Source organism: Terrapene carolina, unplaced genomic scaffold (assembly GCF_002925995.2).
Source record: "Terrapene carolina triunguis isolate 2854851 unplaced genomic scaffold, T_m_triunguis-2.0 Scaffold31, whole genome shotgun sequence".
NCBI classification, from domain to species: Eukaryota; Metazoa; Chordata; order Testudines; family Emydidae; genus Terrapene; species Terrapene triunguis.
The window spans coordinates 1270515-1283980 of NW_020664382.1; the positions used below are offsets into that span (position 1 = coordinate 1270515).

The 13466-nt window shown below is 46.6% G+C and overlaps 1 protein-coding gene across 1 annotated transcript in view; it reads left to right on the forward strand.

The window, feature by feature from the left end:
- LOC112111324 (trefoil factor 2-like) overlaps positions 1-13466 on the forward strand; it is a 32665-nt gene that overhangs the window by 2479 nt on the left and 16720 nt on the right. Inside the window, exon 3 of the mRNA XM_029911569.1 lies at positions 5292-5441. Coding sequence (XP_029767429.1) covers positions 5292-5441 — 150 coding nt within the window. The remainder of the gene's footprint in view (positions 1-5291; positions 5442-13466) is intronic.

The following is a 13466-nucleotide window of genomic DNA, read 5'->3' on the forward strand; positions in this document are numbered from 1 at the left end:
GCGGCAGCTCCCCACCCCCCCCCTCCGCCCTGAGGCACCCACCCCGCGCAGCTCCCCACCCCCCAGCCCGGGGAGCCGTGCAGCAGCTCCCCACCCCAGCTCACCTCTGCTCCGCCCCCTCCCCGAGCACGCCATCGCTGTTCCACTTCTCCCGCCTCCCAGACTTGTGGCGCCAATCAGCTGTTTGGCGCCGCAAGCCTGGGAGGGAGAGAAGCAGAGCGGGGCGGCGTGCGTAGGGGAGGAGGCAGAGCAGAGGTGAGCTTGGGCGGGGAGCAGGTCCCCTGTGTGCCGCCCCCCCCTTACTTGCTGCAGGCGGCCCTCCCCGCGCCCCTCTGCCCCAGCTCACCTCCACTCCACCGCCGCCCCGGAGCGCGCTTTTGTCCGCCCCCAACCACTTGGCGCCCTAGGCAGCTGCCTAGTTTGCCTATGGCTGCTGGAGCCCCGGGGTCGTGGCGGCAACCGGGAGCCCCAGAGCTCCAGCGGTGATTTAAGGGGCCTGGGGCTCCCGGCCGCCACTACCGCAGCAGAGCCCTGGGCCTTTTAAATTGGCGCCAGAGCCCCTCTGCCGGAGCCCCGGGGTAGCAGCGGCGTCCGGAGTCCCTGTCCATTTAAATCACCGCTAGAACCCTGGGGCTCCCAGCCACCGCCGCAGCTACCGCTACCATGGGGCTCCGGCGGTGATTTAAAGGGCCCAGGGCTCCCACCCGCCTCTACCACAGCCAGAGCACTGGGCCCTTTATATCTCTTCCAGTTGAACCCCCCCCCGCTTCCGGTTGAGGCCCCTCCCCCTCCACAGGACCCTGGCCCTGAGTACCGGTAAGTCCTTTAAGTTACTTTCACCCCTGTAGAAACTCCTCCATAGAGTTGGGCACTATACAGAATAAATGAATTAATTTTAGCTTCAAAAACCTCTAGAGTACCTTGCAAAGACCTCAGAGCTATCTGGTGTCCAGTCCTATTAATAAACACCTAAAGGGGCTGCCTTTGCCTTTTGTTTTATTTTATCCATAATGCTTAATTCTAATTTAGTACTACCCACTGAAGTCAAGAAGGGCAAGGGATTCTTATCTGTAAATGAAGCCACCAACTCTTAATACGAGTAATTGGAGGATATTGAACATGTACACTGGAGCAAGTTTGTTTCTGGCTAGTAAGGAGTAGACAGAGAAGTAGTGAAACACCTGCATTCAAGAATATCCTCTCTGGTACCCAGAGGATTTAGGCCACAGAATTCAAATCCTTTTATTTTAGGGCCAAGAGAAGAAACAACATCAAACAGACATGGGATGATACACCTCTTTTCAATCCCCTTCTCCAAAAGAAAGAGGTGCAGTTTTACCTGAAAAACGCTTGAGAACTAACGAGCTCTTAAAAGAAAGAATAAAGCCCATTTCAACCCTGCTTTTAGGCAACTTATGCCAGAGGAGAGTCCTACTAAGAACACCCAAAGGGCAGCAAACCCTGTGTAAAGCTTTTCCTGTAGTATCAGATATTTATAAATTTATTGACTAGGAGAGGCAATGCAAATCACTCATCAGCAGTAGAATGGTAAGTCTAGAAACTCTCTTATTATTCACACAACTACTGCACATTAGACCTGCTGTAGCAGTTTGGTTCACAGACACCTTAATACTTTACGGACTAGGTTCAGCATCCATAAGACAGTTGGTCTCTATCATGACGAGTCATTTTTATTACCTTTCGTAAAGATAAGATGGATAATGCTTCCATTCCAGCCCCTATGTAGCCAGATCTCTATTTAGCAGTGCAGAGGACAGGGGGAAAACAAACAAACAAAAACCAGGGTCAAATAGAAAACAATAGAAGTGTGATTCAGTTCTGAAAAGCAAGCATACAAAAAAGGCAGCTTCTTGCTCAGCAGGTTTCCTCTCCCCCACCCCTCCCTGTATTCAGTTCTTTCGTTACCTGAGGCCTGGTCTACACTACGACTTTAATTCGGATTTAGCTGTGTTAATCCGAATTAATCCTTAACCCGTCCACACAACGGAGCCAGTTACTTCGAATTAAAGGGCACTTAAAATCGATTTCTGTACTCCACCCCGACGAGCGGAGTAGCACCAAAATCGATTTTGTTAATTCGAATTAGGGGTAGTGTGGCCGCACACCACCGAATTAATGTGGTTAAAATTAGTGGAGTAGTGTGGCCGCACACCACCGAATTAATGTGGTTAAAAACCGAATTAATGTGCTTAGTGTGGCCGCGCACAATCGAATTTATACAATCTGTTTCCCAAATTCGAATTATCTAAATTCGGATTAATCCTGTAGTGTAGACATACCCTTAATGACACAACCAGATCTTTACTCCTGTTGGGCCAGAAGAGCCACCACAGCTCTGGGAGTAAGATGCGTTTTATTCCTTCTTTTGCATCATCAGCAACTTTCTGCTCTAAGTTCCCATTAGTTAAAGCCATGCAAACTCATTGAAGGCAACTGGAGTTGCACATTTAGCACTGAGGACATAATTTGAAGACAGTGAGGCTGCATAGTTGTAACAGGCACAGTTTTCTAACAGAACCTTTATTACAATGTATACGATACATGAGATGGAAAGAATTCATGTGGGCTGTCAGTGCCCAGACTGATTTTGCACTCTGAGAATTAGGGGGGCGGGGAGGGAATCATTTTATTTTATAAATGGAACGTTTCTTATGGGACTCATGAGAAACAAACTGCAGAATCCCACAGTGCCATTTTTACAGATTCAGTTTTCAGAGCAGGACTGTACATCAATAAATATTCTTGTGCAGGAACACCATACCTGGGCTGCATGGTGGTGAAATATGCCCACATAAGTTTTTCCACAGCTGCTGAAGGGGAACTGGAGATTTACCAAACAGATATGCACAGCTGCAGTTATCAGTTGATTTCAATTCTGCAATGGTCTTCTGGATCCTGATGTGAATTTTCACGCCTAGCTTGAAGTATGGACCCTGATTACCTCCTAAACAGCCTACTTCCCTCACATGATTGAAGACTGAGCACAATTTCCCTCAGTCTGACTTACTTGCTGAACAACTGCTCTTGCCTCCCCACTTAGGCTGTGCTCCTCCCACTTGACTAAGGAGGTACAACACCCTTGTTAACAGGGCCGGCTCCAGGCACCAGCGCAGCAAGCAGGTGCTTGGGGCGGCTAATGGAAAGGGGCGGCACGTCCGGCTCTTCGGCGGCAATTCGGTGGCGGGTCCCTCAGTCCCTCTCGGAGGGAAGGACCTGCCGCCGAATTGCCGCCGAAGAATGAAGCGGCGTGTTATAGGTTTTACCCCCACTCTGAACTTTAGAGTACAGATATAGGGACCTGCATGTGAACCCCTAAGCTCAATTAACAGCTTAGATCTGGTCTGACTGCCACCACCCAAATGATTTATGAGTTATTTGGGAAACTCTGTCTTCTCCCCCCCTCCCCAAAACCTTTCCCTCCCTGGGGAGCCTTGAGAGACTTCTTCACCAGTTTTCTGGTGAACACTGATCCAAACCCTTGGATCTTAACTCAAGGAGAATTTAACCATCCCCCCTCCTTTCTCCCATCAATTCCTGGTGAGTCCAGACCCAATCCCCTTGGATCTTAAAAACAGGGGAAAATCAATCAGGTTCTTAAAAAGAAGGCTTTTAATTAAAGAAAAGAAAGGTGAAAGACAAACCTCTGTGAGAGATTAGCATACCAGCTACTCTCACAGACAACAGATTCAAAACACAAAGGATGTTCCCCTGGGCAAAACTTAGTCACACAAAAGAATACCCAATTTGATTATTCCCCTAATTGCAAGACAAGTTACAAAAAGAAAATAAACAAAACCTATTTATTCCTTTTTTAATACTCACTACTCTGATAAGAACTGATTCCTTGATTTTTTGCACTCCAGCCAAAACTGAAAACTGTCCCAGACAAAGGGAACTTCCCTCCTTCCTTTTGAAACATTTTGTCCCCCCATTGGTTCCTCTGGTCAGGTGTCAGCTGGGCTAGGTGAACTTCTTAACCCTTTACAGGTAAAAGAGGCATTAACCCTTAACTATCTGTTTATGACACGGCGGCAGTAGAACTACCGCCGAAGTTCCGGTCATGGCTTTTTTTTCTTTCGCTGCTTGGGGCGGCAAAAACGCTGGAGCCGGCCCTGCTTGTTAAAAGCCAGATTCTGATTTCTGTGGGGCTTTAGGGACCCTTTCTCAGATCTGCACCTATAAAAGGGTCAGGATCAATTGAAGTCTATGTGATCTGGAGAACACAGGGGCTGTTCCATTCTGACTCCCTAGGGCAGGGGGAGACAGCACCATTGTTTTTAGTGGGGAGGGGTGAGGAAGAGGTAAGATCATGACTCCACCATTGACTCTGCTCCTGCATGCTAGGTAGTTCTAGGAAGCATTTTGCCTCTGAGGCACAATCCCTCCCCATGATCCTGTTGAGGTGGGAGGGCTCCCCACCCCCCTTTACTCTAGACTTAAGCTAAACAGGCTTAGCTTTGCCCCATGTGTATCTGGTACCTATGTTGAGAAGACTGGCCTGGCTGTCATGTTCAGTCATTGGCCAAACCTCATCAATGTATCGTTTAAGTTCTAAGCTGGATTGTTGTCATGTTACACGTGCCCCAGATCAGAGAAGTTTACAATCTGTACAAAGCCAATTATTATATTATTATTAAAACATTTAACCTTTTGCTTCCAGGTACTGGGATCTGGTTTTGATTCCTTCATTCTGCTGGACTATTTAAATCAGGCAGTTTCTGCTGTTAGCACCTTATGTAGGAAATGCGGGCCAAATTCTCTGCTGCCACTGCACTCCCTTTACCTCACTCAGAGCAATGGGAGTGGCCAAAGCACCAGGCACTCCCACAATCCCTATCTAGCAGCTGGTACCTAGTTGCTCTAAACTGCACCTGTGACCAAGGCTGGGTGTAGAATCAGGAGCTGTAACAGGCTCCCTCACAGAACCCCTTCCCCTCCCTGCCACACCCAGCACGTGTTTGATGCAGCAGGGACTCTGCCTCTCTATTTCTATAGCCGAGTCCAGTGCTATTAAACTAACAATTTGTCAGTAGATTACAAATAAACATCATGTATGCCTCCACCTAGCTGTCTGTAGCCATCTGATGTCTCTTGCCTTATACTTAGATTATCAGCTGTTTGGGGCAGGGACTGTGTTTTTGTTCTGTGTTTGTACAGCACCTGGTGCACTAGGGTCCTGGTCCATGACTGGGGTCCTAGGTGCTATGGTAATATTAATAATGACTAGAATAAAAGAAACCTAAGGTATTGTGCCTTTTTTTAAAAAACAGATAAAGAGGTCTGTCCAACAGAGGTAAAACTCAGACAGAACTGTGGTTACCCCGGCATCCCTGCTAAAGAATGTGAGGCAAGAGGATGTTGTTTTGAGTCAAACCCCCCTGCTGTCCCCTGGTGCTTTTTTCCTCATCGGGTGGAAGAAGGTAAGTTATGTGTGTGAAATAAAGTTAATTTTCTCTGGACATGAACACACAGAAGTTTGTAGTTGGGAATTTTATTCTTTTACTTTCTGGTCTCCATTATACTTTGCAGGCTAAGCGTTGGTAGAGAATTCCCTTAGACTAAGCTTCATGGAGTTTTCCTTCATTATTTGCTTGTGTTCAAGTCTTGCATGCGCAGGGTGTGAGTGAGGTAGAGATGTTTAATGTTTAAAAAAGGGGGAATGAATAATCATAGAAATATGGGCCTGGAAGGGACGTCAAGAGATCATCCAGTCCATTCCCCTATGCTGAAGCAGGATATAATTATTTATTACATGACACTCACAGCTGTTATAATGTTGCCTGCAGTGATGTTTGTGTGTCATTAAAGGGATATGAAGACAGTTGTTGTGCATACAGTACTTAGTACTGCTCTGCAGCTAACCCTCTCCAACCAGGATCCTGCATCCTAGGACCAGTCATCAGGGTATCAATGCCACAAGGAGGGCACAAGAAGGTGGTTCAGAGTCCAGATGGGGCATCTCAGCCAGTCTGGAACTTCCCCTCTGTGGATCACAGCTCCCATCTTAGTCATCTCCTCTATGTAACAGAAATAATAACACCTTTACACACATTCCTTGATAGATCTTCATAACTCATGTGCCTTAAACATATAGAAAGATGTGTAGGAGGGAACTGTTGTGCTGAACAATTGCCTGATATACAACTTTTTGTTATTTGCCACAGGCAAACCAATGCTTTTAATCTTCTATGGATCTGATGAAAAAATTCAATCCTTAACCCATTTTCTTTCTTTCTTCCCTAGCTTGTTAAAGAGACTGTGCACCAGGAACTTTCACCAGGAACCTCTCTGTCAATGGAACTACTCACGCAGGAAAATAATAGAAAGCCCTCACATCTTACACTTCGCACTCTGTAATCATTCTGATTTCCAGATCATTTTTGCCTTGGATTTACTCCTTTTCCAATGACCTAATTAATCACAGCTTTTATTCTTTTCAGTTGGTTGGTACCGGGCAGCTGTCCAAAGCAATAAAAGAATCAAAACAAAATGTATAAATGCTGGGTTGTCCTTTGTTTCTAATTGTCCCAATATTTCTCCCTTCCTCTAGATGTACATACTTTAGTGCTCTGCAGATGAGACATTAGTCAATAATATTTCTGACACAAACCACAGCACTTTCAGTTGGGATCAGATTGTGATGCCCAGAGCTGGTGGAGAATTTTTTGATGAAACTGTTGTTGTTGTAAAATGCTGATTTGTTGAAACTGAAACTTTTCACAAGATTATGACAGATTCTACAAAACTTTCACTGGGAAGGTTTCTTGGGTCCAAGAGGGACTTTCTCTTCAAAACGCTAATTGTCTTTGTGGGAACTGGGAGACCTAGGGTTCAAATCCAGGCTCTGCCCCATTCAGAGTAGGGACTTGAAGTGGGATCTTGCACATCCTAGCTGAGTGCCTCAACCACTGGCTATTGTCTCACCTGGCTTCTGCTTGAAAAATTTTAAGGGTCTCAATTTTATCTCATTGAGGAACGAAAAAATCTTGACCTCTTCCATTTTTGCTAGATCGGAAGACCATTTCCCATCCAGCTCTAGTTCATACTCATAATGGCTCATTCACTTTAAGGTCCCTTTACATTAATGGAATAAAGGACTAATCAGATACCTCCAGAGCAAGCAGCACAAATGGCTACAACTTGAGCTAAAGAGCCAAGCTCTGTAGCCAGGGCCGGCCCACAACATTTTGGCACCTGAGGCGGGGAGCTCAAATGATGCCCCCACGTCCCCTTGCTTGGGCCAAAACTTTGAAAGGTCTCAATTCTGCCTTCTTCCTGTTCTACTCCTCTCATGGGACTTCTCTGCTACTCCTCTCATGGTATGCTCTATTGAGATGTTTGCAAGGCTGACCAGCCTCTCCTGTGTCATTGTGGAGCGTAGATGTGTTTTTATTAACTTCAGCTTGGAGAAGCTGCGTTCTCCACTGGTAACTGTTACAGGAAGTGTTAGAAGTATGCACAGAGCAACAAAAGCATTTGGAAAGAGGGTGGTCATCTTATTTGTGCACTTATATTCCAGAACAGCCTTTGGAGTTGATCCTGCTGAAATGTATCTTGAAAGGGCTTTCAGTTAATCACTTAAATCACATCAATATCGCGCATGTCATCATGTGTCAACACTGTCTCTAGAGCCCTACATTGCTGGTGTAGGTCTTCTTCAGGTATAGTGAGGAGTTTTGGAATATCATATAACATCCCAAATATACTGCTGTGTTCCTTGAGCTTCATGAAACGTTCTTCAACTGACTATATTGCACAATCTATCACCTGGTTAAAGAATTCAACTTTGAATTGTTGTTTGCGGTCTCTTATGGGATTATCCCGTGCCTTGTAATCAGTGTCTTCTTCTTCAGTGACTTTTGTATTCTTGAATGGGTGGGAAAATAGCTTCAGTGTGAAGTTCCTCTGCCAACTTCTGTGCACTCTTCAGAACATTTTGAAATCCCTCATCTGACCGGTAAGACTGTAGGTATGACTTTGCTTTGTTCAGTTGTTCCATTGCTCCAGATATATCAAGGTCAACACCTTGGAGTCTCTTGCTTACAACATTTATTTCAAACAGTATGTCATACCACAACACTAAGCCACACAGAAATTTTAAGTTATGTATGTTTCTGGTGATTCCATTTCCCTCTGCCACTGTTCTCCCATGGACAGTTCCTGTCATAGCATTATCCTCCATAATGGCAACTATGGCATCAAATATCTTCCCAATTTGGTGTTTGATAGGCTTTATCGCCTCCACTCGACTTTCCCATCGTGTGGCACTCAGTGGTTTCAGTGTCAGAGAGGATGTTCCCAGATGTTGCTTCAAAATTTGCCATTGATGAATTGATGCAGAGAAAAATACATAGATGCTTTGAATTATATTAAAAAATTAAGCAGCCTCACTAGAAGTTTGAAGGAACAATAATCCACACCGTGTAGAGTCAAGCACAGGAGTTTATTACGCACAGCGCTGGCGGAGTGTCACTTTGCTTATCAGGCTCAGAGACACTGCAAAACAATTAATTACTATTGATTATATATGGTGCTCATTGGGCGGAGAGAAGCGACAGGGATGGGTTTTCCCAAGCCCTGGATAGGTTGTAGCAGCAAGACAAGATAAGCCCAATAAGCCAATGTTCTAAAAGATTACATAATGGCTCCACCTATGGCGCAAATTAACATATTGCTGACACACAGGTAATTACCCCCAGATTATGTCTATTAAAATGTATAGGTTAAATCCTAATTTTGGGGTCCAGGGGAATGAGGTAGCAGCTCTCTCGGTTGACCAACAGGTACATTCCTAGAGATTTAAAGCGAAAAAGCAGTAATTAGTACTTAACAATTTCACAAGTTTACCCTTGCATTTCTGTGGGCTAGGACTGGCATACATCTGTGAGGGGAGGGTGTCATAACTCATGTCAATCATATTAGGCCTCTCCACGAACTTTGTCTAGGATCTGAGGGGTATTGTACCACTATCTCCGCCCTGCATTAGGGAGTAACGGTGAGGCCTTTCTCAGCGCTTCATGTGTCTATAACTCGCAATAAGGATGCCCAATTACATTCGGAGTTATCTGACTCCGCACACTGACTTGAAACACAAGGTTATCTGTTTACCCCAGCTTCCTCTGAGATATGTCTTGTTCTCTGTTAGCCGGCCCCCATGGCCCAGGCCAAGCTGTGGACTCCGGGCCTATCTGAAAAGTGCTCAGGAGAAACTGTAGTTAAGATCTTACATCCATAGCTAATGGATTCTGATCCTTCAAAACTGATGCTGCATCGCTGACCACCAAGTTCAATGAATGAGAACTGCATGGGACAAAAAAAGCTTGAGGGTTTAACTCTCGGATCCATGTCTGCACTCCTCTGTTCTTTCCTCTCATGTTGGAACCATTATCGTAGCCCTGACCTCTCATGTCAGCTATCGCAATTCCCGTATCTTCCAGCTTTTTCAGAAGCACATTTTTCATATCAGCTCCTGTAGTATCATCAATGTCAATAAATTCTAGAAAATACTCTCTGACAGTCACCATTGCAAGGACATTTTCACTAGGTTCTGTTGTTGTTACAAAACGCACCATTAAAGTCATTTGTTCCGTATGGCTGATGTCAGGTATGCAATCCAGAATAACAGAGTAATATCTTGCTGACTTCAGATCTGCCACAATCTTCTGTTTGACTTTTGTTGCCAGTAACTGTATGATCTCATTTTGAATTGTTTTTCCAAGTTAGTGGTGTGTGTACATTTCTTGGTTGGTGACTCTTCTTAGATGTTCCTGGAGAACAGCATCAAACTCAGCCATCAGCTCCACAATTTTAAGGAAGTTTCGATGGTTTGATTGTTACAGCTGATCTGAAATGCCACACAGTGCTAAGTTTTGGGTAGCAAGCATTCTCACAATGGCAATGAGCCTTTTCAGAACATTTTGCCAGTAAAGAGACTCTGACGCAATCTTCTCTTGATGCTGATCATCTATGGTGGCCTTTAACCTTAGTCTCATCTGAAGCTCTTTCTACCTATGGAATGCTCTCTGGTGATTTGCTGCCTTCTCATGGCATGCCAGATTTCTAGCCAGATTTTTCCTGTCCTTTGTTCCTGTAGAACCCAATGTGGCTGGAACATTAGACTGGAAGAGTTTGCAACAAAAGCAGTAGGCAGCATTCTGGGTTTTTGAGTACATAAGCCATGGCCTCTCCACTTTATCACCACTGGGGATTTCACACCAGTAATCTGTTGGATGGAAACTTCTATTTTCATTGGCTTTGGGGGACATGAAGTTTTTCACTTGCTGTGGCCCATGCAGTACAAGGAAGTCCCTCAGGCTACTGCTCAAGTGGGTCCACAGTCCTGGATAATCTAGACTTAAGGAACTAAACTCAGCAGCAGCTGTTTCTTGCGCCTCCACCACACTCTTCTCTGATCTACACTTTTCTTCAGGAATGTGCATGGTTACATCCATTTGAGATGGAGAGATGGATGCTGCAGTAGCTGCCAGGTCACCTGCACTCTCACTAACTGGAAAAACAGGCATCTCCTCACCACTCACATCCTCACTGGGTCTGGAAGGCTCACCGTGAACATTTGTGTCTATGTATCTCAGGAGAGCTCCTTCCTGCTTAGATAGAAAAGCTTTCTTTCTTTTTCTGAATGCTGCCCCAAAGGGGTGTTTTCTTCTTTCACTCATGACTGCTGATCTGTGCCAGCTATAGTGGCTCTCAACAATCAATTGAAGGGGACAAATAAGCAGGCTGGTAGCAGGGCCTGAGTGAGAGAAGATATCAGCATCTTAAGGGCCTAACTGGCTCCTACTACTTCAGTTGACTGCCTGTTCTCCTCAAGTGGGTTCAGGGAAGCGGCAGGAAACAGGAAGCTCCCCGAGAAGCTGGTGTTAATCAGTCCAGGTCCCTGGGAGTGCTAGAGAGGTACATAAGAGGCTCCTCCTCCTCTCTCTCCCTGCAGCTCCTGCTGCCTTCTGTTATTCCCTCTCACCTTTTCTCCTGCCTACCTGTTATGTCTCTTGTGCCCTCCTTCCTCCAGCACAGCACTCCACCATCTCTGTGCATCTAGAGCAGAGAGAATACATATGCACCAGCAGCAGACACAATTTTCTACACTCTGGATCCTAGGGGTGCCTCCCCCCCCCCACAGTCTGGCACCTGAGGTGGCCGCCTCAGTTTGCCTCATGGTAAGGCCAGCCCTGTCTGTAGCTGTGAACTTTACCAGCCTGGCATCCTCAAGCTCAGTCACAGAACTAACTTACATTGAGCAGTGGGTTAGTCGCTGATAGCTGTAAATTGTGGCAGATTAATCAGTTATTAGACACAATTCCCTCCCTACTTGATATAAGGAACATGAACACTAAGAAGGGGCAGATTCAGACCAGTAAGGAATTGCTGTGCAGAGCTGGTGAACTACAAGACTCAGAGATGGTTTCAGGAAAACTGCTGCAATTCATTCATTCAGGAATTCACCAGTAGAGTGCAGCAGATTGAGAAAACATTGTAAAATAGGTACCTTTACTGGATTAAAGGAAGAGTGCTTCTGTACAGCTGGACAAATAATGGATTGTTTGCTTTTTTTGGTTTGCTGGCAATTTTGAAAACAATCCAAAAAAGTGTAGTTTTGTCTCAAACCGAAAAGGACATTTTCTGAATTTTTTTGGCAAATTGAAAAATGTTTAGGTCATTTCTTTTTGGTAACGTAGAAATGAAATGTTTCAGTTCTACCTGAAATAAATGTCTTTCAACTTTCAAGCATTTTGACAAAAAAAAAAAAAACAAAGAAAAAGGAAGACTGGATTCACAAAGCAAAGGTGCTTCCTTTATAAGCTGTAGCTTAGTACAGTAGTCCCCAAGCTTTTTTTTATCATGCCACCCTTCCCCATAATGGAATCTGTCCACACCCCTGCCCCGGAAACCATAGTCAGGAGCCACGGCCGGGAATGGGCCAGGAGCCACAGTGGGATCTGGAACTGGGAGCAGAGATGCGGTCGGGGCTGGGAACTGAGAGCTCAGGCCAGGGTGGAGCTGCAGCGGGGGCCAAGGCCAGGGCTGGGAGCCAAGGCTGGGAGCCAGGGGCCAGGGCCGAGGCTGGGTCCATGGCTGGGCATGGAGCCACTGCTGATGCCAGCTGCGGGACCAGGGCCCAAGCTATGGGCAGGGCCAGAGCAAACCTGGAGGCACAGTAGGGCTGGGTGACGCTCCCTCCCTGCCCCCAGTGGGTGCTGGCTTGTGCCCCACCATTCCCCCAACCCCCCGAATGTTCCTCCATGCCCCACAGTTTGGGTACCACTGGCTTAGTAGTTCAGGGACTCACTTGCGTTGTGGGAGACCTGGGTTCAGTTCCTTTCCCTTTGTGATGTGGAAAAGGGATCTAACTTGAGCCTCCTCCACTGCAGGAGAGTGCCCCAAGCACTGGGCTGTGGCGTACTCTAGGATGGGGCATTCCCAAGCTCTCTTCTTGAAGCTGTTCCACTTTTGATAAATAACTTAATAGTCTCTGCAGCAAGGATTTGAATTTAGGCCTCCTACATGAGGGCCCCAACTACCAGGCTATAGAATCATTGTCATTCACTTTTCTTGGCCAAGTGACCATCCATTGGCATCATGAGGGGCAGTAACTGAGCAGGGGGGTTGTGGATCACAGTATAGTAGTGGCTAAATCTGGAATTTAGGCACCTAAATTCCTTTGTGAATCTGAGCCCTGGAGCCTTGTACCAGTGTGGCTCCTACAAGTGCTAATACCAGTATAACTGATTCAGTGCTAGTGCTGGCATGTGAGGAGGGAGCGGGGGGCGGGGGGGGGTCTCTGGTACATTCCTCAGTACAGGCCGTTTGTAGCCTGACTGGTTCCTGAACTCAATAGAGCACCAGGTACAAAGTACATTGAGAGTGTTCCAGAGGCCCATCTCTGGAGGCCCATATCCTCACAAGAGCTAGAGGCAATGCTTTGGGGTAGCACCCAAAAGGTGCTCTCCACCCTCAATTGCCCCTGAGCTCCCAGTTGCACTGGTATCAGTGGAGTTATTCCTGACTGTAACATCAGTGTGTGATATCAGGTAGGGTTACCATATTTCAACAATCAAAAAAGAGGACGGGAGGAGCCCAGCCCTACCCCCCCCCCCTTCCCCCCTGACTGCCCCCTCCTGGGCCCCCTGCCCCTAACTGCCCCCCAGGACTCCACCCCCTACCTAAGCCTCCCTGCTCCTTGTCCCCTGACTGCCCCCTCCTGAGACCCTTCCCCCATCCTAACTGGCCCCCTAGGACACTACCTCCTACCTGTCCCCTGACTGCCCCAATCCTTATCCACATCCCCACCCCCAGACAAAACCCCGGGACTCCCACGCCCCATCCAACCACTACCCACCCCTTGACAGCCCTCCCCCAGAACTCCCGACCCATCTAAACCCCTCTGCTCCATGTCCCCTGACTGCTCCGATCCCTCTCCCCACCCC